The sequence below is a fragment of the Capra hircus genome, chromosome 22, assembly GCF_001704415.2.
Source record: "Capra hircus breed San Clemente chromosome 22, ASM170441v1, whole genome shotgun sequence".
In the NCBI taxonomy this organism is placed as follows: domain Eukaryota; kingdom Metazoa; phylum Chordata; class Mammalia; order Artiodactyla; family Bovidae; genus Capra; species Capra hircus.
Genome location: NC_030829.1, coordinates 11,460,172 through 11,484,722, shown reverse-complemented (window position 1 = coordinate 11,484,722; position 24,551 = coordinate 11,460,172). Strand labels below are relative to the sequence as shown.

Genomic DNA, 24,551 nt, shown 5'->3' with positions numbered 1-24,551 from the left:
GCGGGGAGGTGGGCGGGACTTTTAGAGGGAAAGGCCAGTCAGACCAGTAGGTCTGTGGGTGGGACTTAGATTTCCGTGGGTCAGAGGTAAGGTTCCGCGCCTGCGTGGGCCACGGTCTGTTGGTTGCTGCCCTCTCCTCCTGGCTGGTTGAGGGTTTACCCCGCCGAGCTACGCAATGCGGAGGCTGCAGGTGGTGCTGGGTCACCTGAAGGGCCGGCCCGCTTCGGACCCGGAGCCGCAGGCCGCCCCGTGTTGGAGCGGCGCGCGGCGGGCGTCCGCAGAGGATGTCGTGGTGGTGCACGGGCGGCGCACTGCCATTGGCCGGTCGGGCCGCGGCGGCTTTAAGGTGAGGCACCTGGGCTCGAGAGCCAGGTGTGAGATGGAGGCCCGGGGCTGGCTGGGGTCTGGCTCCTCCGTTCGTTTCCCTTCGGCGTCGGTGGTGGCTTTGCGCCCGATCTGGGACCGCTCTGCCCCTTTGGGGGAGGGCGAGGCTTTGGGAGCTGGGATACGGACTCGGGATCCTAGCGGTCGCTCTTTCGGCTGTAGGACACCACCCCCGACGAGCTTCTCTCCGCCGTCATGACCGCGGTTCTCCAGGACGTCAAGCTGAGCCCGGCCCAGCTGGGAGATATCTGCGTGGGTGAGTGGACCACCCTGGTCCTGCGCTCGATCCTCGCCTTCCCATCCCGTCAAAGCGCTCCTCAAACACCTCCCTCCATTCAGGCGCTTTCCAGGCGTCTTCAGTGAGGGGAATGGCGACAGACTGCACGCAGATAAGTGTAATCATCTTTTTAGGGCTATAGACTCCACCACCCCTCCCACCCTCGTGTCCAGGCACTTTCTGTGCCGGCTTCAAGCACATTCTTCATATTAAGTATGATAGGAAGTAGGAATTGCACGGGACAAACATTTCCACGCCAGAGTCTTGGTGCCAGGGTTTGAGAACACTCTAAGGGACAGGAGTCTGGGTTTCTCTACCCATCCTGATGTCCTGTCTATTGCCAGGGTAGAACAGAGGGAGCATCGAAAAACCATCAAAGTCCAGCTTTACAGTTAATAATGGAGAAACTGCCCGGGGGATTTGCGGCAGAGCTTGGACCTGAATCTAGGACCTCTTGACCTTTAGTCTAATCTTTTTCCCCCACCTAACATTATATGGTAAGAGTCTCATCACAGAGGTGCCACCCCTAGGTGGGGGATCACTGTTCAACCCCTGGAGTGTGAGTAGGTGGAGGACAATCAAGGAGGTGTGCATTTTCAGAAACACTTTGCTAACTGACAGGACTGCCTCCTCCGACTTCAAGCTTTGCACTACATTCTTCTTTCTGTGTTACCTTTAAAGGCAGGCGGCCTGCCCAGAGTGTGCTGATTTGGAAAAGCAGGGTGCATGGGCAGGGGATCATGGGCCTCTCAGGGACTGGATCTAGTGTCTGACCAGCACACGCTGCTGTGTAGCTGGCTCACTCTGCTCCAGACCTTGACATTCCAGTGGTTCTGAAGGAGGATTTGGAACGCTCCCTGTCTGGTCATCACAGCCATACCTTAGTGCCCAGAGCATCACCTGGCACTGACTGGAGGTTTGCTCTCCACAGGAAATGTGCTTCAGCCCGGGGCCGGAGCGATGATGGCCCGAATCGCCCAGTTTCTGAGGTAAACTTTTCTAGTTCTTGCTCTGGGTTGGCTATTCGGACTCTTGCTTGGGCTCCGGCCCCAGAGAACTCAGCCTGCTGGTGGGAGAAGATCAGGGTCTGGTGGACTCCAGACCCCGACACAGCCAGGGTGCTCGGCACCCTGTTTTTCTGGATGCTACCTTTCCCCTACTTTGAAAGGAGGGTGTGTTACTGGTGCAGAGCCAGGACAAAACAGCCTTTGGGCCTGAGCAGAAAGTCCACTGTGGCCCAATCTTTCTTAAGCCTAAGTCAGCTTGTTGCTTTGGCTTTTGTAAGTGTGAACTCTGTAAATATTTACCTGTAAATATCCAGGCAGGCACATTGAAGAGAGCTTTTTAAATGCTAGTTGGGTAAGCTGGCGCCTCCAAAGCAGAGCTCATCCACAGAGACTTGGGAATGGGCCAGAATTGCCCTTTACCTCTTGTCCTAAGATGGGGGAGGAGCTTTCAATTATTTTCATGTGTAGATTTAAGAACCACTTAGCTCTATAATCCCAGTTGCATGGAGAAGCAATAATAGGAACGTGAACTAGCGAAGGCACAGGAAAATGAGAAAAGATGTGGAGACTAGGAGACATTCAGACTGCTTAGCCTAGAGTTCGAAAGACTCCTCGGTCCGGCTCCAGATTTGCCTGCCAGTCTTATCTACCTGCTGCTGCTGCTTTAAGCCACCCTGTCTGCCCACTGCTTTCCCTAAGCTGGTCAGTCTACTGTCCCTGCCGCCCTTCTCCTCGCTAGTTATACTCTGCCCGAACAGTGTCACCATTTCCCCCAGACCTCGCTGAGCACCCGAGGCTTAGCAAGAGGGCCCCTTCTTTTCCAGTCGCTGGCTACGTGCTTCCTTTTGACGTGCTTTGCTGTCTTGCTCTGTTGCTGCGGATGTGGCTAGTTAATTCACTTTCTGCGTGTGGTTGGGCGTCCTCTCGGGCGCTGTATTTCCCTGCATGTCAGCATCCCTCACACTGAGTCAGTGTTCACTGATCACTGGGTGGATTGGGTGAAGGGGCAGTAATTAAGTAGTAGGGTGTTAGGGGACCTGGGAAGGGTAAACAGGCCACAGGTGCCTAGGACATTCTCCACCCAAGAAGGTTTCAGCAAAACCTGGCCTGGCCTCGAGTCCAGAGGTTCCCAACTCGGGTTATGTGCTAGAATCAGCAGGTTTCACCCCGAGGTTCTGAGTCCGTAGGTCTCGGGATTTGTGCAGGACTTTGTACCCATGGCCAGCTCAGATTACATTGGCAGAGGTGGCTCTACCAGCTTCTCGGGCTGAAACCCATGTGAAAGCCTGGGGGAACCCACCCGAAGGAGGGATGTTAGAATACCTAGTACCTGTCAGGGTTCTTTGTCCAGCTGGGAACAGGCTTTCCGCAGAGAATGGTGGGAACATAAAGGCTGAGAGTAGGGATGGTTTCTGGCCTCATATTTTAAGCATTCTTTTTTTTTTTTAATTGAAGCATAGTTGATTTACAATGTTGTATTTCTACTGTATAGCGAAATGATTCAGTTACACATACATTTATATACATTCTTTTAAAAAAAATATCCTCCATTATGGTTCATCACAGGATAGTGACTGTAGTTCCCTGTGCTACACAGTAGGACCTTGTTGTTGATCCATTTTTATATAATAGTTTGGATCTGTCAGCCCCGAACTCCCATGCCATCCTTCCCCTAATCACTGCCCCCATCACAAGTCTGTTTTCTGCGAGTCCATTTCTGTTTTGAAGATAAGCTCATTTGTGTCATATTTTAGATTGCACATGTAAGCGATAGCATATATTTGGCCTTCTCTGTCTGGCTGACTTCACTCAGTGTGACAGTCTCTATTTAGGCCCATCCGTGTTGCTGCATATGGCATTATTTCACTCCTTTTATGACTGAGTAATATTCCACTGTATACACCCATCACATTTTCTTTATCTACTCCTCTGTTGATGGATATTCGCATCGCTCTCATGTCTTGGCTATTGTAAATGGTGCTGCAGTGAACACTGGGATACATGCATATTTTTGAATTATAGTTTTGAATGGATATAGGCCCAGGAGTTGGATCACTCAGTCACATGGCAAGGCTAATTTTAGCTTTTTGAGTCCCCTCCATACTGTTTTCCCTAGTGGCTGCACCAATTTACATTCCCATGAACAATGTAGGAGGGTTCTGTTTTCTGCACGCCCTAGCCAGGATTTGTTATTTGTAGACTCTTAAATTTACAATTTGTATTTTATATTGGAGTACAGTTGATTTACAATGTTGTGCTCATTTCAGGTGTACAGCAAAGTTATTCAGTTATACATGTAAATATATTCATTCTTTTCCCATATAGGTTATTACAGATTATTGAGTCAAGTGCCCTGTGCTATATATAGTAGGCCTTTGATGATGTATCTATTTTATATATAGTAGTGTGTATATGTTAATCCCAAACCCCTAATTTATCCCTCCGCCCACCTTTCCCCTTTGGTAGCCATAAATCTGTTTTCTAAGTACATTTCTGTTTTGTAAATAGGTTCATTTGTATCATTGTTTTAGGTCCCACATACAAGTGATAGCATATATTTGTCTTTCTCTGACTTAAATCGTATGATCATCTCTAGGTCTGTCCGTGCTGCTGCAAATGGGATTGTTTTGTTCTTTTTTGTGGCTGAATAGTATTCCATCGTGTATATGTACCACCTCTTCACTCACTCCTCTCATGATGGACATTTTGGTAGCCTCCTTGTCTTGGCTAAGTGTAAATAGTGCTGCAGTCAACATTGGATACATGTATCTTTTAGAGTTATGGCTTTCTCCAAATATATGCCCAGAAGTGGGATTGCCAGATCATTGTTAGCTTTATATTTAGTTTTTAAGAAACTGCTATACTACTTTCCATAGTGGTTGCACCAGTTTTCATTCCCATCAGCAGTGTAGGAGGGTTTGCTTTGCTCCATGCCCTCTCCAGCGTTTATTGTTTGTAGACTTTTTGATGATGGCCATTGTGACCAGTGTGAAATGATACCTCGTTGTAGTTTTGATTTACATTACTCTATAATAAGTAGTGAGGTTGAGCAGCCTTTCATGTGCCTCTGGCCATCTGTATGTCTTCTCTGGAGAAATGTTTATTTAGATCTTCTGCCCATTTTTTGATTGGGTTGTTTTTTTTTTATATTGAACTGCATGGAGCTGTTTTTGTATTTTGAAGATAAATTTCTTATTGGTCACTTTGCAAATATTTTCAGCCCTTCTGTGGGTTGTCTTTCATTTTGTTTATGGTTTCCTTTGCTGTGCAAAAGTTTAATTTGGTCTCTCTCTCTCTCTTTTTTTTCTATTTTTACTACTCTGGGAAGTGAATCAAAGAAAGATATTGCTGCGATCTATGTCAGAGAGTGTTCTGGCTATATTTTCCTCTAAGAGTTCTGTAGCATCTGGCCTTACAATTAAGTCTTTAATCCGTTTGTATTTATTTTTGTGTATGGTATAAAAGAGCATTCTAATTTCATTTTTTTATTAATACATGGAGCTGTCCAGTTTTCCAAGAACCATGTATTGAAGTCTGTGTTTTTTCCATTGTGTATCCTTGCCTCCTTTGTCATAGATGAGGTGACCATAGGTGTGTGGGTTTATCTCTGGGTTTTCTATCCTGTGCCATTGATTTGTATTTCTGTTTTTGTGCCAGTACCAAAACTGTTTTGATTATTATAGTTTTGTAGTTTAGTCTGAAGTCAGGGAGCCTGATTCCCCAGCTCCATTTTTCTATTAAAAAAAAAATCATTTTGTGGCTGGTGATGCACTGCACATTTATGTATTTGTTTGGCTGCACTGGGTCTTAGTTGTGGCACATGGGATCTTTAGTTGCCCCATGTGAACTCCCAGTCATGGCAGGTGGAGTCTAGTTCCCCGACCAGGAATCGCACCTAGGACCCCTGCACTGGGTCCAGGTTCGTTTTTCTTCCTCAAGATTGCTTTGGCTATACAGGATCTTTTGTGTTTTCATACAAATTGTAGATTTTTTTTTTCCTAATTTGTGAAAAATGCCATTGGTAATTTGACAGAGATTGCATTGAATATGTAGATTGCTTTGGGTAGTATAGTCATTTTGATAATATTGAGTCTTCTAATCCAAAAACAAAGTATATCTCTCTTCTGTCTGTGTTATCCTTAATTTCTTTCATCAGCATCTGACAGTTTTCTAAGTACAGTATAGGTCTTTTGCCTTCTTAGGTAAGTTTAATCCTAGGTATTTTATTCTTTTTGATGTGATGGTATATGGGATTATTTCCTTAATTTCTCTTCCTGATTTTTTATTGTTAGTGTATAGGAATGCAAGAGATTTCTGTGTATTAATTATGTATACTGTGTAATTACTGATTCATTGATGAGCTCTAGTAGTTTTCCGGTAGAGTATTCAGGATTTTCTGTGTATAGTATCAAGTCATCTGCAAACAGTGATAGTTTTACTTCTTCTTTTCCAACTTGGATTCTTTTTATTTCTTTTTCTTCTGTGATGACGTGGCTAGAACTTCCAAAACTATGTTGAATAAAAGTGGCAAGAGTGAGCTACTTATTTTGTTCCTGATCTTAGAAAAAATTCATTCAGTTTTTCACTGTTGAGAATGATGTTAGCTGTGGGTTTGTTATATATGGCCTTTATTATGTTGAAGTAGGTTCCCCCAAGCCTACTTTTTGGAGAGTTTTATCATAAATGGGTATTGAATTTTCTCAGAAGCTTCTTTTGGGTCTCTCAAGATGATCATAATGGTTTTTATTCTTTAGATTGTTAATGTGGTGTATCACATTGACTCATTTGCATATACTGAAGAATCCTTTGCATCCCTGGGATAAATTCCATTTGGTCGTGGATTTATGATCCTTTTAGTATGTTGGTGGATTCGGTTTGCTAGTATTTTGTTGAGGATTTTTGTGTCTGTGTTCATCAGTGATGTTGGCTTGTAATTTTCTTTCCTTTTTTCTTTAAATATTCTCTCTCTCCAGTTTATTCTTTTTTTTTTAAAATTTATTTATTATTGGACTTCCCTGCTGGTCCAGTGGTTAAGAATCTGCCACCAAGGTAGGGGACACAGGTTCAATCCCTAATTCGGGAGGATTCCATATGCTGCGGAGGAACTAAGCCCGAACGCTGCAAGTACTGAGCCCACGTGTCTAGAGCCAGGGCTCTGCAACAGGAGAAGCCATGGCAATGAGTAGCCGGCGCGCTGCAACCAGAAGAAGCCCCTGCACAGCAACAAAGACCCAGCACAGCCAAAAATAAATTAAGTAAAACATTTAAAGATAAATCATACATTTTTAAAGAATGTTAGTTTGGGCTGCGCTGTGTGTTCATTGCTGTGTGCAGGATTTTCGGTGGTTGTAGTGAGCAGGAGCTGCTCTTCATCGTGGGCTTCTCACTGTGGTGGCTTCAGTTGTTGAGACTTGCAGATTCCAGAGAGAGGGCTCAGCAGGTGTGGCCCACGGGCTTAACTGCCCCACTGCGTGCAGAATCTTCCTGAACCAGGGATCGAGCCTGTGTCCCCTGCATTGGCAGGTGGATTGATTTTTAATCACTGGACCACCAGGGAATTCCTGTAATTTTCTTTTTTTTGTTGGTATTTGTCTGGTTTTAGTATCAGAGTGATGGTGGTCTCATAGAATAAACGTGGGAGTGTTCCTTCCTCTGTAATTTTTTGCAAGAGTTTCAGGATAGGTGCTAGCTCTTAATGTTTGATAGAATTCACCTGTGAAGAATTCACTTCTGTTTGTTGGAATTTTTTTAATCACAGTTTCAATTTCAGTGCTTGTAATTGGTCTGTTTGTATTTCTCATTTCTCCCTGGTTCAGCTGGAAGGTAGTACCTTTTCTAAGAATTGGTCCGTTTCTTCTGGGTTGTCCATTTTATTGGTGTATAATTGCTTGTAGTAGTCTCTTATGGTCTTTTGTATTTCTTTGACATCAGTTGTAACTTTTTTCACTTCTAACTCTATTGATTTGAGCCCGCTCCCTTTTTTTCTGCTGAGTCTAGCTGAAGACTTATCGGTTTCACCGATTTTGTGCATCTTTAAAGAACCAGCTGCCGCTCCCATTGGCCTTTTGTATTGTTTTCTTCATCTCTGTTCTCCTCTGAGGTTTACGATTTCTTTCCTGCCACTAAGTTTGTGTTTTATGTGCTTTTCTTTCTCTAGGTGCTTTAGGCATAAGGTTAGGTTGTTTAATTGAGACTTTTCTTGTTTTCTGAGATAAGACTATCACTGTAAACGTCCCTCTTTTAAGTGCTTTTGCTGCACTGCATAGGTTTTGGATTGCTGTGTTTTGATGGTCATTTGTTTCTAGGTATTTTTAAAATTTCCTCCTTGATCTCTTTAGTTATCTGTTGGTTGTTTAGTAACATGTTGTTTAGTCTCCATGTGTTCGTGTTTTTCAGTTTTTCCCTGTAATTGATTTCTCATATCATAGCATTGTGGCTGGAAAAGATGCTTTATATGATTTCAGTTTTATTAAATTTACCGAGGCTTGATTCGTGGCCCCAGATGTGATCTGTCCTAGAGAATGTTCCATGTGCACTTGGGAATAAAATATATTCTGCTGTTTTTGGATGGAATGCTCTATAAATATCAATTAAGTCCATCTGGTTTAATGTATCATTTAAAGCTTATGTTTCCTTACTGATTTTCTGTCGGGGTCATCTGTCCCATTAATGTAAGTGGGTGTTAAAGTCCCCTACTATTATTGTATTACTCTCAATTTCTCCCCTTTTTTCTTAAACTTTTTGAGATAGTATATTTGAGATAATCATATGCAGTTTTAAGAAGGAATACAGAGACCCTCATGTACTTTTTCCCTAGTTTCACCCAGTGGGAACATCTTGAAAAACTATTGTACAATTTCCCAACCATGATATTGACACTGATACCATCAAATTACAGAACATTTCCTCTACCACAAGGACCATTTTATAGTCATACCCACTTTCCTTCTCACCCCTCCGCTCCCTGATCCCTGGCAACCACTAATCTCTTCTCTATTTCTGTAATTTTATTTCAAGAAAGGTATATAAAGGGAACCATACCGATTGTAACCTTTTGGAATTGGCTTTTTTTCACTCAGCATAATTCTTTGTAGATTTCATTCAGACTGTTGTATCAGCAGCGTGTTCCTTTTCATTGCTGAGTAATAGTCCATGGTGCACAGGTGGGGCCCACCGTCCCCAGGGCTGCTGGACTGGGTACAGAGGTTAAGAGGGAACCTGGCCTCATCTTGAGGGCCTACTGTGAGCTAGTTTGTGTCCAGCACACAGCTGGAGCTTTTCAGAGGTGGCATTGATGCATTTCCTATCTCTGTGCCTTGTACAGCCCTTCTTGGAAGTAGAACATGTGAAGTGCCATAGTTGTAGAATTTGGAGCAAAATAAATTTTGTGAACACTCTTCTAATTGCAAACAGACATCTTTGACACAATCTGGGAAACTTGAACATGGACTACATATTAGATTATTTAAGGGTTATTGTTATTTTTTGTTAGGTGTGACATTGGCATGCCGGTTATGTAAAAACAATGTCATTTGTTGGCTTGGCGGGTTGAACGGGTTGCTAGTGAGAGGACATTGCATCTGGGATTTGCTTTAAGCACTACAGCCTTGGGAAAGATGTGGGAGGGGGAGAAAGGAAGCACTGTTGACCAGTGTTGACAATAGAGGAAGCTGGGTGATTCGCATGTGGGAGTTCATTATAGTATTCTCCCTACTTCTGTGTGCGTCAGGACATTTCATAAAAAAAGGACTTTGAGTGTGCAGTGTTACTGAACCCACGTTCCACAACTGGAGAAAGGTGATCTTGTCTTATCGCAGTGTCTGGTCTGTGGCTCCCATTGGTTTGTTTGAAGCCAGTATTTAGCAGTCGTACGCCAGGAGACTCCTGGCTGGAACCAATGTTGTGGAATCTCCAGCTGTGAATTGTATCAGCCTTGGCCATCCTGTCCCAGTGCTCTCTGATTCGCACGTATAATTCTGTTCTTGAGGTGTCACCAATCTCTGCGGAAGAACTGCTCGAGGCTCCATGTGAGAATTGTTGCCCAGTCTGGGGTCAGCCCTGACTCCATCCCACGTTCACTGGCTGTGTGGCTTGCAGCAAGCCCCTTTGCCTCTCTGGGCCTCGGCTGCACGGCTATAAAATGGAGAAGCTGGCTGTGATGCCCTGAGGGTTGAGAGTGGCAGGGCACCCTCCATATCCTGTCTGGCTTTGGGTGGGCCATGTGGGGAGGAGGGTGAGGGTGGAAGTGCTTTGGCTGACTTGACCTACCAGAGCAGTTGCTGTTTCTTGAAAGCCTGCAGATGAGGCTCAGAGAGGTTAAGTGACTTGGCCAGGGCTTCACAGTAGTGGCACTGATGGAGGTGAGGTTCGAACCTGAGACTCTCTGGTACCATGCCTATACCACGGTGCCTCTCACAAGCAGGGTCAAGAGGACCCTCAGGAATCATAGGGAGGATCTGTCCTCCTGTGAGAGGTGCTAAGCGCTGTGTGAGTGTGCAGTCTGGTGACGGACTGTCCGCAGGGTCGGGTCAGGCTGAGGCTGCCCAGCCCCTGGCAGGCCCCTCCCGCCTCCCACGGCGGCCGTGACCGAGGTGGGCATGTTTTCACGCCCAGTTTTCACTTTTATGGCTGGTAGCATTTGCTGTAAACGTTGAAGTCCTCCTGTGTTGGGTGCGTCTATATTTACATTGTTATGTCGTCTTGGATTGATCCCTCAGTTGTTATATACTGTCTTTCCTTGTCTCTTGTAACAGTCTTTTCTTAAAAGTCTAGTTTATCTGATATGAGTATTACTACTCCAGCTTTCTTTTGATTTCCATTTGCATGGAATATCTTTTTCCACGCCCTCACTTTGAGGCTGTATGTGTCCCTAGGTCTGAAATGGGTCTCTTATAGATAGCATGTATATGGGTCTTGTTTTTGTATCCATTCAGCCAGTCTGTGTCTTTTGGTTGCAGCATTTAAATCTTTACATTTGAGGTAGTTATCCATATGTGTGTTCCTATTGCCTTTTTCTTTTTAAAATATTTTTATTAATTTTTGGCTACATCAGGTCTCCGTCTTGGCACATGGAATCTTCATTGTGACTCGAGGGCTTCTCTCTAGTTGTGGTGCATGGGCTTAGGTGCCCTGTGGGATCTTAGTTCCCTGATCAGGGATCACCCCCACTCCCCTGCACTGGACGGTGAATTCTCAACCCCTGGACCACCAGGGAAGTTCCGCACCGCCACCTTATTGCCATTTTTGTCATTGTTTTGGATTTGTTTTTGTTGGTCTTCCTTTCTTCCGTTCTCTTCTCCGGTGGTTTGAGGACTGTCTTTAGTGTTGTGTTTGGGTTGCTTTTTCCGTATGTGAATCTATCATAGTTTTGGTTTGCAGTTCCCATGAGGTTTCGATACAGCGGTCTATATATGGACAAGGTTAAGTTGCTGGTTCTTAATTTCAAATGTGGTTCCCATTTCCTTCGGTTGTACTCTCTTCTTCTCATGAGTGCTGACTTTTTAAAAATTTGTTTTGTTTATTTGGCAGTGTCGGTCCTAGCTGTGGCATGGGGGGTTTCTTGCTGAGGTGCTCAGGCTCCATAGCTGGCTGCGTGGGCCCAGTCGCTCCATCGCATGTGGATCTCAGTTCCGGCGCCACAGATCGAGCCCGCATCCCCTGCGCTGCGAGGCGGCTCTCCAGCCGCTGGACCGTCATGCTTGCTGGTTTTGCCGTCCTGTTTGTGTGTGGATGGTTTCCTGTTACTTTGCTTGCTTTCATTGGAGAGCTTTCCCATGTTTTAAATTTTCTTATTAGGGAATTAGTTGGTTTTTGTGGTGCTGAGTTCTCTTAGCTTTTGCTTGTCTGTAAAGCTTTTGATTTCTCCGTTGAATCTGAATGAAAACTTTGCTGGGAATTCTTGGTTGTCGGTTTTTCCTTTTCATCACTTTAAATATATTGAGCCACTCACTCTCCTCTGATCTGCATTGCTGCTAATGAAATAACCTTGAATCAGTTGATAACCTTATGGGGATTCCTTGTATGTTATTTGTTGCTTTTTTGTTTTTTACCGTGTCGGGTGCTGAGCCTTCGTTGCCGCTTTCTCTCTCTGCGGCGAGTGGGGGCTGCTCTCCAGCTGCAGTGCGCAGGCGTCTCTTGCTGGGGAGCACCGGCTCAGGCCGCGGGCTTCAGTAGTTGCGGCACACAGCTTTAGTTACTCCGCAGCATGTGGGATCTTTCCAGACCCGGGATGGGAACCCGTGTCCCCTGCATTGGCAGGTGGATTCCCAATCACTGGGCCCCCTGGGAAGCCCAGGCAGGCTGTCTTCTGATGGGTGGGTGGGGCTGTGTTCCTATAGAGTTGGTTGTTTGGCCTGAGGCTTTCCAGCACTGGAGCCTGCAGGTTGTTGGGTGGGCCCTGGTCTTGGTGCCGAAATGGGGGCCTCCAGGAGAGCTCACCCCAATCATATTCCCTGGAGGCGCCACTATCCTTGTGCTTGTCCTGAACCTCAGCTGGTGAGCTGCAGCCGCCCTTTGCCTGCCCAGGAGACCCTCTAAGACCACTAGGTGGGCCTCACCCAGGTTCCTCTAAAGGTGCTGCTTTAAGCCAGGCCCCAGTGCCCATGAAACCGGCTGTGTGCCCTCACAGAGGGGGTCTCTGTTTCCCCAGCCCTGTGGAGCTCCTGCACTCAAGCCCTGCTGGCCTTCAAGGCTCAATGATCTGGGGGTTCTTCCTTCTAAGGCCAGCCCCTCAGACTGTCTTGGAGGGCTCTTTTTATGTGGGAACATCCTGTGTAGTCTGCATGTGTTTAATATTTGTTGCTGCGAGAACTCTTCACAGTATGTCTGCCACCTCTTTCCTTAGTGTGTGCTGGCCACTGTCCCCTCTGACAGGGGGTGTGACTGATGCAGTGAGCAGAGCCTGCGCTGGGTGTTGATCAGGGTCTCCACTCTGCTCTGTGGTTGCAGCGGCCTGTCAGGGCGCGGTCTGCTACCTAGGTGTTGGAGTAGAGGCCCTCAGATCACTTCCTTAACTGTGTGTGTGATATGCGGTATGAGGGAGGCGGGGCTGGAGCACTCCCACTCAGAGAGAAACCAGTGAGTATTCCCACTCCGGAGCTGTTCACACACCACGGGTGTGCTCTGTTGTCGCCTTTCACCCGTGTGCGAGCTCTCAGATGACGCCATCGGCGCCTCTCTCAGCCCCATCCTAAGTGTGGGGATGCCACAGTTGGCCCTGGCGTCTCTTAGGTGTTGTTTTCACCAGGCCACCAGCATCCACCCACTGAAGTCATGGCCTGGTAATTATGGATCTGGACCCCCTGGGGTGCTGTGGAGCAGCTCAGACTCTGCCCTGGCTCCACAGCGTGTGCATGTCCACGAAGTTCTCAGCTGCGAAAGCTAGACCTGTCTGGGCTGCAGGAGATGTTCTGCAGACACTGACTTCACAAAGCCCACTGTTGTTCAGTCACTCAGTCGTGTCCCACTGTTTGCAACCCCATGACTGCACCACACCAGGCTTCGCTGTCCTCTGCTATCTCCCGGAGCTTGTTCAAACTCATGTCCGTTGAGTTGGTGATGCCGTCCAACCATCTCATCATCTGTCGCCCCCTCCTCCTCCCGCCTTCACTCTTTCCCAGCATCACGGTCTTTTCCAATGAGTCTGCTCATTTTGGCCATCATCTTCAGCATCAGCCCTTCTAATGAGTATTCAGGGTTGATTTCCTTTAGGACTGACTGGTTTAATCTCCTTGTTGTCCAAGAGACTCTCTCAAGAGTCTTCTCCAGCACCACAGTTTAAAGGCATCAATTCTTTGCTCCCCAGCCTTCTTTATGGTCCAGTTCTCACATCTGTACATGACTACTGGGAAAACCATAGCTTCGATTATACGAATCTTTGTCAACAGAATGATGTCTCTGCTTTTTAATATGTTGTCTAGGTTTGTCATAGCCTTTCTTCCAAGGAACAACATGTCTTTTAATTTCATGGCTGCCGTCACTGTCTGTAGTGATTTCGGAGCCCAGGAAAATAAAGTCTATCACTGTTTCCATTTTTTTCCCTATCTATTTGCCATGAAGTGATGGGTTTGAATGCCATGATCTTATTTTTTTAAATGTTGAGTTTTAAGCCAGCTTTTTCACTGTCCTCTTTCACCTTAATGAAGAGGTTCTTTAGTTCCTCTTCACTTTCTGCAACAAGGGTGGTATCGTCTGTGTATCTGAGGTTATTGGTATTTCTCCCGGCAATCTTGATTCCAGCTTGAGCTTCATCTAGCCTAGCATTTCACATGATGTACTCTGCATATAAGTTAAATAATCCCATCGTGGGGTGTAAATCTGTTGTTCGTGCAGCTGGGAGGAGAGATTGCAGCTCTTCTTCCTTAGTTGCACAGCCTCTGAGGCTCAGCTGTGGTTTCAGCCCCACCTCTGCATGTGGGTCACCCTCTGGTCCCTGCTCCCAAGTCTGCCCCAGAGTGCATCAGCCCACTCTGGAAGGGAGGGGCGTGAGAGCCTGTCCTGGCTGGAGCCCTTCCGGGTGTCTAGGAAGGTAGGGTCACCACTTGGGGGAAAGGCCCAATGGTGACCCCACCCTTTGCACATCACTCAGCAGTGGGGCTCCGCGTGTATAGTGGTCCCGGCTTCCTCCGTGAGCGTTCTCGGCTGCAGAGCTCCTCACTCCCGCCACCTCAGGCTGTCTCGTGGCAGCCAGCGGCAGCCCTCTCCCCAGGTCTGCTTTGAAAACCCAGCGCATGTGCACCAGCGGACACGTGTCTCAGGCCGGGGCGTGGAGGGCTGGGGCCGGACCACCTGTGCGGGTCTCTCCGTCCTGCCTGCCGGTTGCTATATTCTCCGAGTTTCCGAAGATCCTCTTCTGCCCAGGTGATCTCCCTGCCAGTGAAGGGGCTTCCCCACATGCAGGAACCTTCTCTCCTTCAGCTCCACTCTCGGGGGTCTAGGTTCCATCCCACCTCCCCTTCCTTTTCCCTTCTTTCTTTCTCCCTACCTGGTTATGTGGGGGATCTGTCTTGCCTCTCATCCACGTATCTTTTTGAATTCGAGTTTTGTCTGGATGTGCACCAAGGAGCGGGGTTCTTGGATCGGATGGCAGCTCTACTCTTAGCTTTTTGAGGCCCCTCCATTCTGTTCTCCATAGTAGCTACACCAGCTTACCTTCCCACCAGCACTGTAGGAGGGTTCCCTTTTGTGTACACCCTCTGTAGTACTTGTTATTTGTAGACTTTTAAATGATGGCCATTCTGACTGGTGTGGAGTGACACCTCATTATACTTCTGACTTGCATCTCTCTAATGATCAGCAATGTGGAGCATCTTTTCCTGGGCCTGTTAGCCCTCTGTCACACTTTCGGCACTTCTTTGGCGCTGGCTCTCTGTCCTGGCGACAGGCCCTCTTCTCTGTTCTTTAGGGCAGCAGTCTCCAATCCTTTCGGCACCAGGGATCAGTTTTGTGGAAGCCGGTTTTTCCACGAACTGGTGTATGGTGGGGGGATGGTTTCAGGATCATTCAAGCCCATTAAATTTACAGTACACACTATTTCTATTATTATTACACTGTGTTGTATAATGAGACAATCATACAACTCACCATAGTGCGGAATCAGTGGGAGCCCTGAGCTTGTTTTCTTACAGCTAGACAGTCCCATCTGGGGGTGGTGGGAAAAAAGTGTCTACTCCATAATCTCATGTAGGTTGCTATCACTGCAGAAAACCCTGCCTCATAAAGATAAGATGTTGGAAATGGAAGCAGGTTTCTCAGTGCTTTTGTGGAAATCTCAGGATATTCCGCCTTGATTTGAACCCAGAAAGTGTGGAGATTTGACAGTCTGAAACGTGACTTTTAAGGCCACCGTCATTTTCAGTCTAAAGCAGTGATCCTCTTCTAGCACAGCCAAAGTCAACTTCCCTGGCTCATTCACAAACGGGTTGTGGATCCATTCCTTCCCAGGTCGGGGGTCTTTTGTGGTTGGGAAGTAATGCTCAGGCTCTATTGAAAACTGAGGTAGGTGATCATGCAACAGCTGGGAGAAAGAAGGCGCTGGCTCAGTCTATTTCAAAATCTCTGCTGATGTTTGAAAAATCCCAGCGTTTACCCATTGCCCGCATAACTCCAGTTTGGCTTTGAATGCAGCCACTTTATCTGCCAATTTGAACACAGTTGTCATTCTACCCTAAAATGACAGATTGAATTCCTTGAGGAGGTTAAGTATGTCACTCAAGGTAGGCAAGTTTTGTGATCCATTCTGCATCACTGAAATGTGGTGACTTTTCCTAAAAGAAATTTCTGGAGCGGCTCTTATAACTCTGGCCAGTGATCTTGTGTATAAGACATGTGTGCTCTGAGTCCATCTCCTCAGAGAGTTATGTGAACAGACATGAGTTGTGGGCAAGTACCTTAGTGTGGCTGATAACTATAACCCCATCCTGCAGAACACTGTTAAGTTCAGGTGACTTTTTCAGATAGCCAGCATTTCCCTATGGATGATGCGGTGTGTGGACTCACATTCAGAAGCTACCTCTTTGACGTGAGTAGTGAAACCAGAAAGCCATCCAGCCATGGCAGCTGCTCCATTCATGCGTGACACAAAAAGACCAATTCAGTTTTCCTGGTATGTGATCATTCAGAGAATGGAATCTTTCTGCAACTGTAGTGTGGTTGGCAACAAAAGGGCACGTAACATACCCTCATACACATCCTCCTAAAAAGTAGATTGCACAGACAGGCACTGTTGCCTTGTCAAATTCGATAGACTTACCACCCTGGTCTGTGTACCACAGTGAGTCATTTATCCTCTCTAACAACTGTGTTGGGCTCTCCTGGTGGCTCAGATGGTAAAGAATCCACCTGCAAGGTGGGAGACCTGGGTTCGATCCCTGGGTTCGAAAGAGTCCCCTGGAGGAGGGCATGGCAACCCACTCCAGTATTCTTGCCTGGAGAATCCCATGGGCAGCGGAGCCTGGCGGGCTGCAGTCCATGGGTTTGCAAAGAGGCAGGCACGACTCAGCACGGTGCACAGCACAACGTCCGCTGCTATTAATCTTCTCATCAGTTTGTCTAGTTACGGTGCTGTCTGAAAGAGGAACACGTGCCACCATTTACACTGCAGCCTCTCCTCTAAAAGTTCACAGCAGATGTCAGGCAGGATCAACTCTTTACCAATAGAGAAGGGCTTCTTAACTTTAGCTATAAAGTTAGCACTATCAATGATGCTCTCAGTACAGGTCCATTTGATGAAGTGAGTGGTAGCCTTCAGCAATTGCTTCTGTTCTTCATGTTTGAGTTTTTTCTTTGTAGAAATGCCAAAGGCCTGTCTGTCTGTCTGCCTGTCCTTTTGGCTGTGCTGGGTCTTCGCTGTTGCACCCAGGCTTTCTCTAGTTGTGGTGAACGGGGGCTACTCTGTTGTGGAGCAGGGGCTCTAGGCACGTGGGCTTCAGTAGCTGTGGCGCTCGGGCTTGGCTGCTCTGAGGCATGTGGAATGCTCCTGGACCAGGGAGCAGACCCGTGCTCCCTGCATTATTAGGCAGATTCCTCCCCGCTTTACCACCAGGGAAGTCCCAAGGCTTGTCTTCTCATGCAGGGTGCTTGGTCCCCACGTGGTGAAGCAGTTTTGAAGGGTTTTTCGCTTTGTTGGATAGCTGGTCACCACACAGTTACAAAGCAGTCTTGGAAAATGTGAGTCACTCGTTGTGATGAACCCATAATTTAATCAGGACTCTTGGCATTTTCTTTTAAATGCAGCTTTCTTTTTTGTTGGCAGTCTTAAGCATCTTCTGCTCTCTCATCATGGGGTCTTCCCACCTTTTAAAGAAGCTCCCCAGCGACGTTTGTTTTCTACTCATTTTGGCTAGGGTTAGCTTGTGGGCTTACGAAAACGGAGACAGGTGCATTGTGTGGGAAAGAGGCCCAGACGGAAGTGGTCAATAAAATAATGGGCAAGCCACAGGCGGACTGAAGCGTCAGATTCTGACTTAAAGCCTGCCACCAGACGCAGCTTAACTGCCGCTTGCCCCTCACTGATAGCGTTCTGATATGGATCTGCAGCTGATTTGTTATGGTCTGTGTGGTCAGACCTCTCTGCTAATGATAGATGTGTATTTGCAGCCACTCCCCACCCTAGCCTCGCTCCACCTCGAATTGTCAGCCATCAGATTCTTAGAAGGAGCGCACAGCCTAGATCCCTCGCATGCCCACTTCACAGAAGGGTTTGAGCTCCTATGAGAATCTAAGGCTGCCGCTGATCTGACAGGAGGCAGAGCTCAGGCGGTAGTGCAGGCGATGGGGAGCGGCTGTGAGGACAGATGAAGCGTCACTCGCCACCAGCTGTCACCCGCCTCCTGCGGTGCCCGATTCCTAACAGGCCAGGGACCGGTACTCACCCATGCTCTGAGGGTTGGAGACCCTGGCTCTAGGAGAAAGAGGGTTGTACAGTTTCACTTTTGAACCTTCAAAGGCAAGACGAGACCCAGCCAGTCTTCTCTTGCCTTTGGGCCGTGCTTGGCCTTGGTTGAGGAGAATCACGGGATGGAAGGGCATGTGCTTGCAGGGCCTGGGGCGCAAGCGCCTGCAGAAATGGATTTGCCCAGTGTGAATCGCCTGGAGTGCGGGCAGGGCTGCCTGTTTGTTCCCCTGGTCTTCCTGTCTGACCTCCCCCCAACTCTCCCACAAAGGGGCAGTCAGGCTGGCCAGGAGCCCAGGCTTGCTTTCCCTGAGCGCTGGCAGAGAGAGGGGGCTGACTCTCTTGCTTCCTGTTTCAGTGGCATCCCGGAGACTGTGCCTTTGTCAGCTGTCAATAGGCAGTGCTCGTCGGGGCTCCAGGCGGTGGCCAGCATAGCTGGTAAGTTGTGACTGGGTGGGCACCCCTGGCTACGACCTGGCCTTAGTCCTGGCTCCATGGGTTTGAGTCATCCTTGCCTGCGGGGCAAGCAGTAATTTCTGAGAGGACTGTACCCACAGAAAGCGTGGAGGAGCGCCCCCCTCCTCCCTGGGCAGCCCCCCAGCCTTTTCTGAGCACTCCTGGGTCTCCATCTCGGAGGCTGGGGCTGAGTCCCCCTTAGAGACCAGGTGGGGAAGAGGCTCCCCTGTTCCCAAGACAGATGGACTCTGGGGAAGGATGTTTATAAAATGCTTTTGTTGCAGGTGGCATCAGAAATGGGTCTTATGACATTGGCATGGCTTGTGGGTAAGAATTTCTTTCTGCCAGAGCTTATTAACCAACTTGTTACAATGAAACTGATGTTCCTCTCCTGATTCTCAGAGGCTATGATTTCTTGCTTCTCCCTGCAGCCCTTTCAGGCAGCTGGGGGCGAGTTGGTTCCTACAAATTCTGCTTAGAATCAGCCCCCAGCCCTGGCTGTTTGGGAACCGCTCACACCTCTCAACACCAGAGGAAACTGGCTTTGAAGAGCTTTCTTTTCTTGGAAATCTGTCAGGCTGGAGATATGGGCAAGCATTTTGAGAAAATGCAGCACTGGGTTCCCGTCTGTGACAACGCTTGTTGATTCATGATGGTTGGAAAAAGCAGTTTTGGTTCCCAAAGCCCAGGGCAGCTGTCTGCTCCAGGACTAGTTTGTTCATTTGACAGGCTGTCTGCCCCCTCGCCCTGTCCGAGGTGGAAACTTCCGCTGCCTCCTGGGCTGAGGGACACGGTCAGATCTCTGGTGCTTTGGTCTCTGACAGCTGTGACTCCCTCTTCAGCTGCAGCCCACGGAGCCCCACGAGTGCTGGGCGGCACTCCAGGCAGGGGAGGCTGGGGTGGCATCTGGTGCTGAGAGCGCAGGCCCCTTCAGGGCTTCGGCAGGCTTAGGGGCCCGGCAGCCCCAGGATCCTGACCCGCGCCCTCTGCCTCTCAGTTCCTCTCCAGAGCATTTCTTCATCGGAACCCTGCTGGGCCATCTAGGAGCTGTGCCAGTTGGCGCTGGCTGTACTGCCCGTGTCAGCAATTGTAGATAAAGCCAGAGACCACACCACAGGGACTTTGTCCTGGCAAAGGCCACTGACCAGGCTGCGCCCGGGCTTCTCGCTCTCACTGGACGATGGATGGGGCTGTGTGTGGACTGAGGAGAGGGTTGGAGCCTTCATGGGTTTGACGGGGAATTTGAGTCCCCAAGCACGTGAAAAACCAAATTACAGGGTTTGAGGGTTTGGGCCAGGACAGTCCCCCGTGTCACAGGTTGACTGTTCCTCAGACTTTGCTCATGACGAGTGGCTCAGGATATTATAGGTGGCAGTGGGCTCTGGAGCCCGACTACCTAAACTTGGTCCCCACTGACAAGTTAACTCAGGTTCTCTGGGCCTGGCATTGCTCACAGCGCTCTTAATACTTGGGAGGATTTTTCAGATAGTGCTGGGCGCATGAAAAGCATGCAGAGTTATGTGTTACCACCCTCTGAAGCCTTATATTCTGCCACCTCCTGAAAGCCCTTTGTGACCACACCAACTCGAGATCTCAGCCTTCCCTTCGGCTCCTAGCACCTCCTTGACCACACAGGTCAGCTTGCTCTCTGACATGTGGCTTTTAGAATATTGGTCTCTTCTCTCTTCCGGATCTGTGGCCCCTGAAGGCAGGGCCTGGGCTTGTTAGACATGTTTTCCCCACTGTGGCCAACGCTAGGCCACTTTCCTTGGGGACTGCTGCTGGCTGAAGGCGCAGTTGTCTTAGGGAAGTGAGGCCCTGCCCGGGCGCATGGACTGTGCGGTGGTCGGGGTGGAGGTGGTGCTCAGCAGCCCTGCACCCCCAGCTCTACCTGGCTGGCCCGGGGCTCCCTGGCTGTTTACCAGCACTTGCTGGCACCCAGCTGTCTGTAGGGAGCCTGCTAATCACCTCCTCCTCCTCAGGGTGGAGTCCATGTCCCTGGCTGACAGAGGGAACCCTGGAAATGTTACTTCACGCCTGGTGGAGAATAAGAAGGCCAGAGACTGCCTGATTCCTATGGGGTGAGCACCGGCCTCAGCTCCCTGCCTAGCCCGGAGCAGGGCTTCAGGAGCTTGGGTCCCCTTGTGGCCCCTCGCCTCAGGCCTGGCTTGCTCTGCAGGGCCTCTGGGGATGGGACTTCCTGAGGTCCCCAGTGCGTCTGTGCCCCTGGGTTTCCAAGCATGGCCCAGCCTCTGGGGATGGGACTTCCTGAGGCCCCCAGTGCGTCTGTGCCCCTGGGTGTCCAAGCACGGCCCAGCCTATCACTCCCACCCTAAGGGGCTCATTAACAAAGGCCTGAGGGCAGCTGCATCCCAAAACCTTGGCCTCAAAAGTTGAGGAAGCGGTAGGTATTTGCCCAGCAGCCATGCCGGTGAGGGCACTGGGCCCTGACAGGGTGGCATCGAAGGCGCCATCGTTGCAGAGCCGCTGAGCACTGCGCCCAGCACCACCGCGCGCCGTGGGCGGGGAGTCCTGGCTCCACAGCACGTGCTAGGGGATGCGGCTGCCTCCACAGCCGGGGACCATCCCCGAGGGAAGGCTCTCTGCGGGAAGCCTGGAAAGCCAGAAGGCTGGGCCAGAGGCCCCGCTGTGGCACTGGCCTGTGGGAGGCTGCAGCTCCCGGGAGCAGAAAGCTGGGTGTGGCCTCCCATGGGGGCCTGGGAGTCCTCGTCTCCTCACAGGAAAGCAGTTTCCCTTGAGGCGCAGGAGAAGCTGGCCAGGCCAGTTGGCGCCCCACCCAAACCCTCCTGTGTGCACGCTTAGAGGCCCAACTACGGTGCCTCCGCCTGTGCGCCTGGTGTCACTGAGACACAGGTCTCCCCGCCTCCGCCCCGTGTGCAGCCCCGGGCCCCACACAGACTCAGTGTTCCCCGTCTGTGTTCTAGGATAACCTCAGAGAATGTGGCTGAGCGGTTTGGCATTTCGCGGGAGAAGCAGGACACCTTTGCACTGGCTTCCCAGCAAAAGTGAGTGCTGTCTGGGTGACATGCTGCAAGGGCTGGAGAGTGAGCTTTTGAGGCTGTTCTAAGTGCGCTCCCCAGGTGGCGCTAGTGGTAAAGGACCTGCCTGCCAACGCAGGAGACATAAGAGACACGGGTTCGATCCCTGGGTCAGGAAGATGCCCTGGAGGAGGAAATGGCAACCTACTCTAGTATTCTTGCCTCGAGAATTCTATGGACAGAGGAGCCCGGCAGGCTACAGTCTGTGTGCTTGCAGAGTCAGACACGACTGAAGCAACTCAGCGCGTAAGTGGTGTCAGATGGAGCTGCCCTAGGCTACTGCTGGGCAGCAAGTGGTTTCCAAGCCTTTCCATCCCAGGTAGGGAGGTGGACCAGGGATGGTGCCACTGCACACTTAGCCCTACGTCCCATTGTTGTCTGAGTGTCTTTCCCCCTGGTGTGTGTGGCTGTGGAGGCAGTGGTCTCCAGCCAGGTGGGCCTCTCTGAGGCAGTGGTTTTTAGCCACTTGGGTTCAAACTCTCACTAGAGAGTCGGGTAAGAGCTGTGGCTTCTTCCCCTGGGAATGCCGCTGGGCCTTTGCATATGATTGCAACAATCACCCTAAAATGCCTTATGCTTTTACACTGTTTAAATTCTAAGGTTCATCCAGTAGTTTAGTGTATGTCATTTTTATTATTTTTTAAATGTTTATTTGGCTGTGCTGGGTTTCAGTTGTGGTATGTGGGAGGTACTGACCAGGGATCGAACCTGGGCCCCCTGCAGTGGGGGCATGGAGTTGTAGCAGCTGGACCACAGGGAAGTCCCTATGTCATTTATAAATACATGGAGTCACAGGAAACAGAGGGGATTGGGCTGGTGGGAGGGAACGGAAAGTCCACAGAAGCCAGCACGAATATTCCTGGGGCTCCAGCCTCGGTTGGCTTAATCCCTCTTGGGTGAAGGGCTCAGAGGGGAGCCTCCTGCTCAAACCTTCCCCTTTGAGGATCTGTTAAGGCCGATGACCAGAAAGACCCTGTGAAGCCTGGGCTCCCACTGCCCAGATAGTAGGGACCCACACCAGGCCCTCTCCATACTCCCCTGAGGCAAGCGTGTCCCTGCATTTAGCAGCCTCAGCTTGCACTTCTGTCCCAAAGGGCAGTGGGTGGGGGCGTCAGGGAGGGACCCCAGGAAGGAAAGTAACCCCATGTGAGCCTGAGCCTGGCTGTCCACGGTGCTGGCAGGGCAGCCAGAGCCCAGAGCCAGGGCTGTTTCCAGGCTGAGATCGTGCCTGTCACCACCACGGTCCGTGACGACAAGGGCACAGAGCAAAGCGTCACCGTGGCCCAGGACGAAGGCATCCGCCCCAGCACCACCATGGAGGGCCTGGCCAAGCTGAAGCCCGCCTTTAAGGAGGGGGGCTCTACCACGGCTGGTGAGATGGGGCTGCTGCACGCTGGGTGTCCTCCTCTGGGTGCTGGAGCCACCAGGCAGGGTGGATGGGGAAGGTGTGGACCACCTCAGCACGGCTCCCGGGCCTCCCTAACCCTGTGCTTTGCCTCCAGGAAACTCTAGCCAGGTGAGTGATGGAGCTGCTGCCATCCTGCTGGCCAGGAGGTCCAAGGCAGAAGAGCTGGGCCTTCCCATCCTTGGGGTCCTGAGGTCCTATGCAGTGGTTGGGGTTCCGCCTGACATCATGGGCATTGGCCCTGCCTACGCCATCCCTGTGGCTTTGCAGAAAGCAGGTAAGATGGCTCCTTCAGCCCCAAGATTCAGATCCAGTTCCTGTTTCTTGTGCTGTTGCTGCCTGAGGCAGGTGGGGGACAGGTGCCTGGGGTAGTCCTGTGGGTGCTGCAGAGTGAAGTGGGGGTGAAGACCAGCACCCCGACCCCCAGCCAGGCTCCACACACCCATCTTGAACAAAGGCAGACATAGCAGGCAGCCTACAGCCCATGGATGGGGCAGGGCCCCCAGGGAGACTGAGGATCCCGCTAAGGGGGCCGCTGGGTCAGTTCAGGTCTTTCCCCTGGGCCTGCAGGGCTGACGGTGGACGATGTGGACATCTTTGAGATCAACGAGGCCTTCGCCAGTCAGGTGAGCCTTTGTTTTGCAGTGTGGCCTGGGGCCCCCAGTTGGAGCCAGGGGGCGAGGGGCAAAGGGGACCAGAGAGGGATCCGCAGCTGATGCTCCACCTCCCCCCAGGCTGTGTACTGTGTGGAGAAGCTGAAACTCCCCCTTGAGAAGGTGAACCCTCTCGGGGGTGCAGTGGCCTTGGGCCACCCGCTGGGCTGCACAGGGGCTCGACAGGTCATCACGCTGCTCAATGAGCTGAAGCGCCGCGGGAAGAGGTGAGGCTGACCCCGTGGGGGTGTCTGGGGGAGGTGTACGTACGCCCACAGGCTCCAAGCTGAGGAGACGGGATCCTGGCCTGCAGCAGGCATCTGTCACCCTGTGTGTGCACCTGGGGCCCACATGCCCTGAGGTCTGGCGTCCTCTGGGCCCTAGTGCGCCCAGCTCAGCCTTCCTGGCGAGAGCTTGGTGGCCGTGCCTCCACCCCACCTGTGTGTCTCCTTCCCCAGGGCCTACGGGGTGGTGTCCATGTGCATCGGGACTGGCATGGGAGCTGCCGCTGTCTTTGAATACCCCGGAAACTGACGGCGGCCCAGGGCGGAGGCGCAGCAGCCCGCAGCATGGGAGGGATGGCAAGTCAAGACACCTGAGCTGATGTGAGCACGCACAACGTGAACAGATGCCCCAGCACAGGAGCAGATGCGGAGTCAGGCCCCTCCGGCTAAGACCCACCCAGCCCACAAGGCCGCCGCGTGATCCCTGGGGGCAGGCCCTGTGGATGGGGAGTGCCGCAGACGCAGTAAATGCGCGGTCTTACCTCGGTGCCTGTGGTTCTTCTGCAGGGCCAGTTCTCACTAGGCTGGTCCTGCCTCTGCTCCATCTGAACACTAAGTGCCCTGGTCTCCGCCCGGCGGACCCACCCTTGGCTGAGCCCTGAGGACACAAGGCGCGGGCCTGGAGGGGTCCCTCCA

At 50.3% G+C, this 24,551-nt stretch overlaps 1 protein-coding gene across 1 annotated transcript; it reads left to right on the top strand.

The window, feature by feature from the left end:
- Positions 71–24,400, top strand: ACAA1 (acetyl-CoA acyltransferase 1). Its single transcript, XM_018067177.1, has 12 exons — positions 71–346; positions 547–640; positions 1,593–1,650; positions 18,417–18,496; positions 18,799–18,841; positions 20,497–20,595; positions 21,460–21,540; positions 22,755–22,945; positions 23,076–23,255; positions 23,549–23,604; positions 23,713–23,858; positions 24,090–24,400. Exons 1-12 carry the CDS (start codon positions 176–178, stop codon positions 24,163–24,165), a joined length of 1,275 nt encoding a protein of 424 aa, XP_017922666.1. The 5' UTR covers positions 71–175; the 3' UTR covers positions 24,166–24,400.

Bases quoted from the DNA above. Each gene is read 5' to 3' on its own strand.
- ACAA1 (XM_018067177.1), top strand. From the start codon at position 176: ATGCGGAGGCTGCAGGTGGTGCTGGGTCACCTGAAGGGCCGGCCCGCT. The intron at 20,596-21,459 runs GTGAGCACCGGC...TCTGTGTTCTAG, and splicing joins GACTGCCTGATTCCTATGGG to GATAACCTCAGAGAATGTGG. The intron at 23,605-23,712 runs GTGAGCCTTTGT...ACCTCCCCCCAG, and splicing joins ACGAGGCCTTCGCCAGTCAG to GCTGTGTACTGTGTGGAGAA.